Below are 12,540 nucleotides of genomic sequence, written 5' to 3'. Positions count from 1 at the left end.
GCAAAAATGTCTACTCTCCCTCATCATCATTTCATTTCTTTTATTCTGCACATTACAGTAAGAAAGGAGATTATTTTAATAAGTAGTGACTTGTGAGAGGACTCAATATTAGAATAGTCACATGATTAGGATGGGATATTACTATAGTCACCTTACAACAGCATGAATATTTACAATACAAAGTGTAACATGAACAGGTTAACAGGACATATTGGATAAGAAGGGAAATGCAGAGCACACATAAGTCAGTATGTGTGAAGTGTGGCCGCCAGGTAATGTAGTATACTGACGTCTATAATAATTGTTCGAAAACCCCAATTTGTTGCATAAACATTATTGACAGTGAAAATATCCCCCTGTGTGTAAATGGCAAGTACCTGTACGTTTAACCCGGGTTTCGATGTAACTCTGGAAAATGTAGTGTATAACTGGTTATGGCAAATAAACTCCTATGATATTAATCGTTTGTCGTTGTGAGTTGGTGATAGTCACACAATATGCTAAATGAACAGGAAATTGATTACGCCATAATATAAAAGGAATATCTTGTTTTGAGTTGTCAGCGTTACGGAATTTCTGCAGTTTTTCCATCATACTGTTTCTTATTGTCTGGCAGTTTGCCGCTGCTCTTCAAAAAGGTTATGTGTGTAATTTGTTTTTCACAGTCAAATATCACAGTCGATAACTGGCCACATTAAAGAATTGAAGATAAGCATAAGACCAAAACTCTGCCAGGAACACGAATTCCTCGCTATTGTTGTGGAGGGATATAGTAATTGTGGCAACCGTTGTTTACATCGAGCACAGACGGACACAAGCGAATTAATATAAGGATGAGGAGGGAGTGTGAACAGCAGTTAGAACAGCCCACTCATCCCAGCTTGTCTAAATATCTGAGAATTTCTAGGCCTAATGGTAAATTCATTGATATTGTCTATCGGTCCTTCCCACAAAGGTACTACAGTGCTTTCCAGATCTGACCCTTACACTTCCATATCAAGCGCGAGCGATGTCAAGTGATGAATTGCACCATAGCAGCCACAGAAGACCGACACCTTGAGAATGCAACACCCTATCTAGCAGTAACTTACCTGATTGGTCAAGTGAGATGTGAGATCATCAGACTCGACATCATACATGTCGCAAGTCAGGCGGACATAGCCATGACGAAAGAAGACCATGTAAGGAATGGTGCTGGCAATGAGGAAATAAGAGCGGATGTCAAACTTCCTGCCCTCCAGGAGAAGGGGATTCCGGATGTATCTGAGTTCAAAGAGAAAACACACACACACATCAGAATCCTGGCACTGGGGCTGCAAATGAGAATTAACGTATTCAGAAGGCCGGACGGAAGGTTTATGAAAGAGTGGTGAACCCAAACAGAAGTCAGAAACCAGAAGTCAAAAGACACCCACAACCAAAAACGACAACGTTAATTGGAATTCAATGTCTGGAAACAAGTGTCATAACTATAATGAAAAATGTTATTAGGGACGATTTGGATGAGCAAAGAAAAGAGTTTGTTTGTTTTAGCTTTTAGGGGAAAAGGAAAATTCACAATCAAAATGTCAGACAAAGATTTAGTAATCAAAAGATCAAAATAACCAGCAGACTCAACCAAGGGGCAAAAACAGAGAAGTCAGAGCAGAGTTGCGAGCGGCGCAGAAAGTTGTTTGTGTTATGTCTTGAGAAACGGGGATGACCAGGACAGAAATCGTTGACTGAAGCCAAAGTCGAAACCCAGGATCTGTCCCCTTGATCACCATCACCAAAACGGCACTGTAAGGATCCCCGTAAGGAACGAAAATCAAAGAGTCAGGAATCAGAAAGAGTAAAACACTTGGAGTACACACACAAAAGGTTGGATTTTAGAGAGGCCATCGCACAGCCCTGTTTGGACAATTTAAAGTCATCCATCATCTTGATGTCACATCTTTGGGGAGCGGGAGGACACATGTCATGGTATACACGGTCATGTAGTACTGTGGATTTATCTGGGCTTCAGATCATCTGGCATCAGTTCTTGGTGTTAATTTGTAAGTAACTTAAGTATTTAGTGCACCGACTGCAGAAGGTAGCAGCAGTGATGAGTGGAATTGGAATCAGAAGATGCTTACGTATTCATCATCGTGGACCGCTAAAAACCGGGCAGTGGGATGACTTTGTTTTACTAGACACAGTGGTATTTAATAACACTTACAGCAATACATCACAACATTCAAACCACTCCTAGGTGATGTGAATGACATCAGTCATCTTGTTAAAATGGCACTAGTCAAAGGCTGGGATGTACTAGGCAGCAAGTGAACAGTCAGTTCTTCAAGGTGGTGTGTTGAAACCATTAAAACTGGGCAAGTGTAAGGATCTGAGCGACATGACAACAGCTAGATTGTGATGGCTGGACGAGAGTATCTGAGCATCTCCAAAATGGCAGGTCTTGTAGGGTGTTACCAGTATGTAGTTTATAGTGCCTACCAGCAACAGGGTCATGGGCACCCAAGGCTCACTAAAGTATGTCGAAAGTGAAGGCTGATTCAATTTTGTTCAAATCACTAGAGTTGAATGGAAAAATTTGCCAAACGTTTTATTCAAATAGAATCTGTTGTGTTCACTGGTGACCTCGTTTGCTGAAAATTTTCATGACAATTCACTGAGCAGTTGGCTTAGATCAGACCTGGGCATTTTACGGCCCGCAGGCTACATCCGGCCCGCTGACTACCTTTGACCAGCCCGCATGAGTCTGTAGTAAAAGTGTAGCGGCATCTATTATTTTGTGATAGGTGCACGAAATACAATTACATGCCTTTTATTTTGAAGGCCACTATTGTTTTTCTTAATTATCAGTGTGCTTATGCATGTCCGCGAATGTGTTGAACGGCTTCCAAGAAATTAGCTCTTAGCCCTTAAATATGTCAGCTAACATTAAAAAAAGAAAAACTGACGCAAAATGTAGAGTTTTTAACAAGGCGTAGACTTCTAAATATTTATTTGCTGAAATCAAAGGTAAAGCAGTGTGCTTAGTGTGTGGAGAACATATAGCGGTGTTTAAGGAATACAATTTGAAACATATATGTAATTCTATCTTCGACATTTTCTCATTGGTAATGTTTCGTTTACTGTTTATTATAGTGGGATATCATATATATTGGAAATTAATTAAGATTATAGGTATTATGTATATATTATTATACCATTCCAATTTCTTATGAGGCCCCATTGGAAAAATAATTGCCCACCCCTGGCTTAGATGAACTGTTTTTTTTTATCCCAGCACCCCATGATGTTTTGTAGCCTAGCATGATATCACAGAACTGTAGCAGCTAATGTTGGTTGGGATGGCCCTCCCAAGTATATAATGTCAATCGGATCAACTGCTAGACCGGATGAACTTCTTCTTCCAGTATGGATTTATCAATTACTGTTTTAGTGGTATGCTACAAATTAGCAAAAAAAAAAGACAGAGGAAATGCGTCAGTGTGTTTGTGTCTTAAATGTAATGTCTTTTAGTATGGACTTGTATACAACATGTGTGGAAATATGTGGGCCTACCCATTTAATAGTATTACCCAGAGTGCGGTGCAGTTGATGCAGACGGGATGGAGTGAAGAATCCACGTGCTTTAGTGTTGTACTTATTTGGTAGCAGTGGTGGTGAGAGAGAAAAAGTGTCAGAACGGGCTATAAAATCTGTAGTGGGTGAGTCTAAGAGAATTCATGCATCCTGCTCCTGTAGCCACTGCCTGTGAGAACGTTTATTGTTCTGATATTTAATTCTATTAATCTGATCTCAGAAAGGCATGGCGGTACACTGGATAGCACAGCTGCCTCACAGCTCAGGTCACTATTTGGCCACAATAATCGGTCCAGTATAGTTGGCAGACATTTCCCAGGCCATCAGGGACACTTAAATGAACACAGGACCATTATAATCCACTCAAAACTATTGACTTCAGTGCTCGTTGAGCTTGGTAAAGTTCCCAAATATTCCGGCGATTTCCCTGAACTCGGAGTAAAGTGAATTCAATGGGGTACACTCATCGCTATTAGACTAAAAGTAATGGTAGAAGAGTGACACAGTGTTGAGTGCTGCTGTCTCACACCTCTGGTGGATGAGGCATTCAATATCATGCCCAGCCTCATACTGAGCTGACTCTGCCCAACTTCCATATGTCTGCACGGTATTTGATCTCATATACCAGAGACATGTCTGTGATATTAAGAACAACATTGTGATAGTGACCATGCAGAATTTGAAATGCACTATGTTCTGTACACCTGCTTTTGTGGTGGTCACCTCGGTGACTATGAAAGATGGTGGTACATTTCAGATAATGGCAGCTCAATCAGGGCCGCCTTAACAGTATCACAGCCCCCCGGGAGAAGTTGTGCACTGGGGCCCCTGTCTTGATAGCAAAACAGAAACACCACAGGCATCATAAACTATGCCCATTGTGTCCCTACATTAAGATGGCCCTGGTGCACAGCAGTGGAGGTGAGGATTTATTCATCCTGGCTAACATTAATGAAAAAAGTGATTCAAAAGTTGTCTCTATGAACAGATCTTTCCTGCTTGTCATGCTACTTGTTCCCTAGAGCCACATAGTCAAAACATAAAAGGGCGGGCTTTTTACCAAGCCACATACCCTCCCAAACATCTAACCCCAACCACTTACCTTTGGACAATTCTTGCCTGAGGAAACCTGAAGGGTTGCTTTTTGTAGACAGGATCATTTTCAATGTTCTGGAGCTTTTCTCGAAAGGCATCCACGTCACCAGATGTCTTCAAAAGGAAGATGCCACGACCCTGATTTAGTCCAGTGGGCTTACAGATCCAGACCTGGCCATCTGAGGAGAGAGGAGTGGGGAGAAAGAAACCAAAGAAAATATTAAGGAATGAAAATCGTGAACCAAAGAGCAGCAAATATGGGGGGCAGCCAATGCCTTTCCCTCTTCCTTTGATGTTTTAGTGATTCAATTTTGCATTTATGGTACTGAACAACAAAAAATGACTCTTTAACGTTAAAGTAACAACAGATCTCTGCAAAATGGTCTAAACTACAAATATAAAACACAAAGTAACTGATCTATAAGTATTCAGCCCCTTTAAAATGACTCCCCTCAGTCATCACCGGGGTGGCCAATTGGCAAAGAAAGTCACAGAATTAGTCCAATGGAGGTCACCTGTGAGGCGGTTTCAGAGACTGCTGTGTAAAGACACCCGAAGGTGAAAGATTCAGCTTGTGGTGAGTCAGTATGGTGGCCTAACCTACATCATGAAGGCAAAGCAACACTCCAGGCCACGCCATGAATAGAGGACTGAAAACCACAAGTCAGGAGATGAAGACAAGAAAATATCCAAGTCACTAAACATCCAGTTAAATCAACCATTAAGAAATGGAACAAGTGTGGCAGAGCTGGAAACCTGCCTACAGCAGGCCCCCCAAAAAAACTGAGTGACTGTGCAAGAAAGCGACAAGTGTGAGAGACCACCACTGCAACTCATTGCATAACAAGAAGATTTGAAAACGTCTAGGGGGGTGTGTAAAGTGAGGAATATCTAGCATATAAGATGATGCATACTTTGATTGTCTTTATTTCTTCCTCTACTGGGGTTTCATTTCTCTGAGTATTGAGTAATAATTAAATGATACCATATCTCTCTATTATAATAAAAAAATCTTGGGACGAGACAAGACTTGACAAGATTTCACTTTTTAAAGAGACTTTTGGAAGGAAGTCCCTCAAGACGGAAACTTTTACCATGAGATTTGTTCAAGTCACGCAATGCTTACAACTACAGTATTTTCAAATAAGACCACTGTCATCAGGTGCATTCCAGCACTTAATATGGACAGACACCAATCCATTAAAGGGCTTACTTATAAACACACACATACACACACTTACGAAGATCCAGTTTAGAATCACCTATTCATCTAAATATGTCAGTGAGAAACGATGACGTCAAACAAATTAATGCGAAAATTGTCGATTGGTTACACAGCAAACTGGTTAAATGCGTATCAATAGAATATGTTGAAACAGTTGGTGGTGATGGTGCATAAGATAAAACATCAGATTACAATATCACAAAGAATATCTACAACCATTAACACCTTCTGGTCTTCCACCAGCCGAATTACTGTTGAAAGAAGGATGTATCGTAATGTTATTGCATAATTTATGTCTGAGTGATGGACTATGCAATGGAACAAGATTAGTTGTATTGAAAATTAGTCGAACAATTCTGACAAGTAAAATTTTAGCAGGTGACAAGAAAGGTAATGTAGTACATCTTCCGCGGATAACATTAGACACCAAAGGAGATCTTGATATACCATTTGTATTAAAACGTTTAGAGTTTCCCGTTAGAACAACTTTTGCTATGACAGTTAACAAATCACAGAGACAAACATTCAAAAAACTCTGCTTATTTATTAGAGAGAAAGAAACAATATTCACTCACGGGCAGTTATATGTTGCGTTGTCACGATGTAACTCCAAACACGGAATCGAAATTCAATGCAATATTGACGAAAAGTTAATTCCAAATATTGTTTTTACTGAAGTTTTAAAGTAAAAGTTAAAATAATGCATATGTAACAATTCCCATGAAAATAACAATCTGTTTAAATTATATATCCGGTTAACTAAGCCCAGGTGTTGGCGAGCGAAGCCCCATAGTCTATTAAAATATCAGGTTCAAATGACAGCAAGCCTTTGAATTGAAGACACACCTCTTGCTTAAACTTATTGCCCCAACTAAGAGAAATCACCGTGTGTTGTCAGAAAACGAGCTCCCAATCAGAGGTTTAATGTGCCCTGGGTGTATGGGCACAGAGTGGGCAGAGTTACGTCACATGCAATTAATGTGGCTGAATATGGCACTTCTCTAAGGTCAAGACAAACTGGTGACTCATGTTCACAAGCTAATAATTCACTTACTGGTGGTGTGCCATCATGGCCGAAGCCCACCAATACAGAGCTTACTCACCTGACACAGTAGATTCAGAAAGTATTCAGAGCCCTTTAAACTTTCTGTACATTTTATTGTCTTGTAGATTTAATTTTAAATGGGTGAATTTTCCATTTTTTGATCATCAATTCACACTCAATAGTCCATAATGACAAAATGAAAACACGTTTTTAGAAAGGCTTGCAAATTTAAAACCAGAAGCTGAAATCTCTTATTTTTGTAAGTACTCAGACACTTTGCGGTGGCACTCCAGGTACTTGACAGATTGACCCTGTTTGCTTTGACTCTCCTTGAGATGTTTCCAGAACTTGATTGGAGTCCATCTGTGGCACACTGAATTGACAGGGCACCATTTAGAAAGGCGCACACTTGTGTATTAAAAGTCCCACAAGTCACACTGCATGTCAGAATACCACCCAAGCTATGAACTCTCCGTAGACCTTCACAATCAAACTGTGGTGAGGCATAGATAAGGGCAAGGGAGCACAGTGGCCTCAATCATTATTAAATGGAAGATGCTTGGAACCACCAGAATGCCTCTTAAAATTGGCCACTCAGCCAGAATGAGTAACCAGACAAGAAAGTCAATGATTACCTTAACAGAGCTTCAGAAGTCATCTGCTGAGATGGGAAAACCTGTGGAAGGACGACCATCTCAACAGCATTCCCATCAATCAGGCATTTATGCTAGGGTGGCTAAACGGAAGCCATTCTTAAGCAGAAGGCATATGACAGCCCACTTGGACTCTGAGAGCATGGGAGTAGAGATTCTGTGGTCTGAGAAAACAAAAACGGAACCCTTTGAGCTGAACTCCAAGCAGTATGTTTTGTGCTCATCACCAACCTAACACCAAACCCTAAAGTGAAGCACGGTGGTAGTAGCATCATCTATGGGGGTGCTTCTCAATACCAGGGGCACGGGGACTGGTCAGAAGTGAGGGATGAGAACGCGTAGCCAAACACAGAGAGGTCTTGGCAGAAAATCTTCTCCAGTGTGCATGCAAACCTCAGGCTGGAGTTACAGGTCACCTTTCTACACAAAGACAATGCTGGAGTGGCTTTAGGACACATGTCTGACTGTCCTTGACTGACCAAGCCAAAGGTCACACTTAAAACTCCACAGAACATCTGTGAAGATGGAAGTTCATCCAGTTTAAAGGAGCTTGAGATGATCTGCTAGGAGGAATGAGATACTTTTCTCCAATCCAGGTATGCAGAACTTATAGAGATTTATACAAGAAGACTCAAAGCGGTGGCTGCTGCCAAAGGGGCTTCGACAAAGTACTGAATTAAGGGTCTGAATACTTACATCGATGGGAGATGTCAGGTTTGGTTTTTTAATAAATTTGCAAACCCTTCTGAAAACATGTTTTCAATTTGTTATTACGGAATATTGAGTGTAGACTGATGGACAAAAAATGGCCGACATATGCATTGAAATGAAATCTACAGCACAATAAAGTGGAGGGTTCTGGATACTTTCTGAATGTGTAATAGCAGACATGGCAGCATCTTCACCAACTAGGTGGCGCATTTCTGGCTTTCCCTGTCAGTGAACTTAAAGGAATCTACGTTGTACATCTCTGATGGAGTTTTCAACAATGCTGAATGGATGGTTTCTCCACAATAAGTTAAAGAGGCAGGGAAACAAGACTAATGAAGGCATTGCCAAAAAAGGGTACAAATTTAAATAGGCTTTCACACTCTCATCTGCATACTGGCCACGAGCAGCAGACATTAGGAAGTCAAGGCAGCACATTACGGTACGCAGCAGTGGGTAGTGCAGTCCTAATTCAACATTAACCAGCTTTATATTGTGCAGGCCTGCTGATCCACCAGCTCCATGTTCTTCTGCTTTCTCATAGACGTCACTTTGGGGTCACTTAGGAAGGAGCTATAGGCTGAAAGTGAGCACTCATGTAGGTCAAAGTGGTTAAGCTTACCTCGATACCTGGCAAAAAACATCTCTTTTTCTTCTTTGAGGTCCATGCGAAACGTGTCAGGAAAAAAGTTATCCATTTTTAAAATCCTGAAAGGAAACCAAAGGAGAATTAAAAAAGAAAATTGTGAGAACAGAACCGAAGACAATTGACGGTCCAAGTAAAAAAAACTGTAAAAAATGAAATCGCTCACTCAGATTAGTCCTGGGCATTAGCCTTGTTATTGTCAGAGTCCTTCACTAAAACTACAAAAACATCAAGGAGCATATTGAGGGGAGACACAGAAGGTCGGAAGAAAATAGCTGTGGATATATCCAGCCAGTGAGATTCTTAGGAACCCAAAACTAAAAACCTGACTTGAATAGAAAAACATTTTGGGGGATTTCAGTTTGGACGTTTCAGAAATCAGCTTGGATCCAATAACTAAAGTTAAGTCCAGGATGAGATGAGTCTACTAAATAAGAGGATCCAAACAGAGCCCCCAGCCATTGATTGAATTTGAGCTCTGCAAGACAAACAAGCATTTTATCATTTATCATAATTAAATGCCCGGTTTGGGGAACCTTGCTTTGTTCATTTGTTACTATGGCTAGCTATGGCCCCACTCTCAAGCCTCAGCTCATTAAGACAGGCCCTTCCTGGGAGAAACAGCACAACAACACTTCTGGGGGTAAAAACCTATAACACCGTCTGAATAAAAGGCAGATGTTAAATTATTAGAGTCGGGGTTTAACTAGACAGCAGGAGATGCTAAGGTCAAAACTGTGATTCAGTCCAGTCTGTCGTTGAGGCCCAATCGGTAAACAGACGCACAGTGAAAACATCGTTCTGAAACCAAGAAGACTGAACAGCTAATTCAAGCACTCATAAACTTTGGAGTTTCTATCAGCACTCTTAGATAACCAGAAAGTGAATGACTCTGACCTTTAAACCACCATTTCTTAAACATGGGTTGAAGCCATTGTGTCGTGTAGGGTCGCTACTCTCCAGTACTTGGGTGGGAGACAATTTAGGAAAAGCTTGGGATGCTGCTGGAAGAGGTATTGGTGAGACCAGCAGGGGGCGCTCACCCTGTGGTCTGAATGTGGAGCCCAATGCCCCAGTGCAGTGATGGGGATGCTGTGATATAAAAGTGGTGCTATCCTTCAGATGAGATGTAAAACTGAGGTCCTGGCTCTCTGTGATCATAAAAGATCCCTGGGCATCCTTCATAAAGAGTAGGGTGTATCCCGATGTCCAGGCTGAATTTCACATCACGGCCTACTCATTCTGGCCTGCTAATCATTCCCTGTCTCTGACTGGCTAACTCACTCCTTCACCACCTAACAGCTCAAGTGTGGTGAGCATACTGGCAAAATAATGGTTGCCATCGCATCATCCTGGTGGATGCTCCACATTAGTGGTTGGCTGATGGGGCTTCCCACTCCCTGAAGCACTTTTAATGGTAAGAAATGCGCTAGATAAATTTAAAGAATTATTATTATAATTATTACTGTATTATTACTGCTGTATTTAATGGAAATGGGTCGTGTACGGTTTGCGAAGTGTCTTGTAATGGGTTGCCACAGATTTTTTAAGCAATCAACATTACTCTATGACTGACAACAGCAATTCTTCAAGGGGGAACCCCCCTCTCATCTGAGAGTGACATCACGGGTCGCGACCTCTGATTGTCCTGCATAGCAATGTAGCTAGCAACAAGACATAAACTAGGCCCAAAAGAGTGGCACCAATGGAAAAAAATGGCATCCCAATAACATAGCGATAACTTGTTAAATATTTTTACAGTTTTAACAATTGTTTTGAGCACAGGATAGATAGATAGATAGATATGAAAGGCACTATATAATAGATAGATAGATAGATAGATAGATAGATAGATAGATAGATAGATAGATAGATAGATAGATAGATAGATAGATAGATAGATAGATAGATAGTGTGAGATGTGGCCGGCCTGTCATCCCGGCCAATACCCCCAGGCCACCAGATGGAGCCCTCCCTGCAGTATGGAGGTGCCCCGAAGACCAGCAGGGAGTCATATGACATGTAGTTTTTATACACGACCCTGCTGGATACCACAGGGGCAGCAAGAGGGAGCTGCAGGGAGGACCGAAGACTACTTTGTTCCCTTTAACCCGGAAGTTCATCAAAGGAAGAGCGACGGGCTTCCAGCAGGCCCTGTCTTAGGTATTATGGGGCCCTAGGTGAAAGGGGGCGGAGCCCCCCTGGAAGCTCTGCGAAATGCGTGAAAATTACACTCTCTCTGTGGGGGCCTCGGCATGGGCCTTCATTGCTCTCCATACTGCGACTACCGCTGTTACCAGCACCAAATCTCACAAAATTGAGCAAAGCTCCTCTCTGAGACGCAATGAAAGCATCAGTATCGGCTTTTTTCTTTCGCTTAGCTGCTCCAGATTCGTATTTACGCTTCGAGGACATACTGACAGACAGGGGTTTCGTTCATTCTCGTAACTCAGATTGCGGTTCTGCCTTCCCGCTCCAGTGCCACCTGCTGCCATTGACGAGGTGGAAGTATTTATGAGATCTTGACTTCTTCTTTCTTCTTCGACAAATGATGATGAGGGCTGATTCACTGATGTGAACGTTCGACCCATAGAGATCTTGATTCAAACCGCTCCGATTTTATAGACTGCTGCCCACGCGGTCACACCCCAGCTTTCCCACGTGATTTAAACATGCGAGGGGAAGGCGCGGACCAAGGGCCTGGCTGCTGTCGATCCGGGGCCCCCCGGACGCCAGGTCCCTAGGCGGTCACCTACTTTGCCTATGCCTAAGGCTGGGCCTGCTTCCGGGGTGAAGAAAAGAACTTTTTACCTGACCCGGAAGTGATACAAGATCACATGGACTGGGGAATGAGAACACTTCTGGGTCAGGGTATTTAAAAGGACTACGGGAGCTCCCAGACGGCAAGCTGAGATGGGTGGAAGGGTGGCAACGCGTCTGGGAGTTGGAGGATTGTGATTTATTGTATTGTTTAGTGATTGTATTGTATGAGTACTGTATAGTGGAGGAGAGGGTGCTTTGTGCACTGTGGAGATTTAATAAAGTCAAATATTGGACTTTTACCTGGTGTCTGGAGTCGTGGACAGGGGTTCAAGGGAGCGATAGCGCCCCCTATCTGTCACAATAGATAGATATGAAAGGCACAATAGATAGATAGATAGATAGATAGATAGATAGATAGATAGATAGATAGATAGATAGATAGATAGATGTGAAAGGCACTATATAATAGATAGATAGATTAATAGATGTGAAAGACACTATAAGATAGATAGATAGATAGATAGATAGATAGATAGATAGATAGATAGGACTTTTTAAACCTTAAATTTGGATTCTTCTTATTCCTAAGCACACATAACAAGACACCATGAACATGAAACAAACACTAAATGAATTCTTAACAAAAATGAAAGAAAACTCCTTAAGAATCGTAACGTGGCTCACCTGCCTGTAGTGCTCTGCATCTTGCCCTTGACCCGCTCGTACTCCCGCAGGCTGCTCAAGAGGCCGATCTTGGTGGTCAGGAGCTTGTTGTTGGGGATTTGGTAGACAAGCTGCTCTCCTGCGGTGACATGGAGATAAAGCTATGAGAGGA

The 12,540-nt window shown here is 41.9% G+C and overlaps 1 protein-coding gene across 5 annotated transcripts in view; it reads right to left on the bottom strand.

The window, feature by feature from the left end:
* The window catches only part of ttll10 (tubulin tyrosine ligase-like family, member 10), a 327,871-nt gene that overhangs the window by 40,415 nt on the left and 274,916 nt on the right, over nt 1–12,540 (bottom strand). For all 5 annotated transcript variants that reach the window (XM_039755585.1, XM_039755587.1, XM_039755588.1 and 2 more), the window contains 4 exons: nt 12,390–12,507; nt 8,919–9,004; nt 4,673–4,844; nt 1,092–1,263 (listed from right to left, as the gene is read on the bottom strand). In XM_039755585.1, the coding sequence (XP_039611519.1) occupies nt 1,092–1,263; nt 4,673–4,844; nt 8,919–9,004; nt 12,390–12,507 (548 nt within the window). The remainder of the gene's footprint in view (nt 1–1,091; nt 1,264–4,672; nt 4,845–8,918; nt 9,005–12,389; nt 12,508–12,540) is intronic.

The sequence above is a fragment of the Polypterus senegalus genome, chromosome 6 (genome assembly GCF_016835505.1).
Source record: "Polypterus senegalus isolate Bchr_013 chromosome 6, ASM1683550v1, whole genome shotgun sequence".
Classification (NCBI taxonomy): Eukaryota; Metazoa; Chordata; class Cladistia; order Polypteriformes; family Polypteridae; genus Polypterus; species Polypterus senegalus.
The sequence above is the reverse complement of the archived record's forward strand: the minus strand, read 5'-3'. Positions and strand labels throughout refer to the sequence as shown.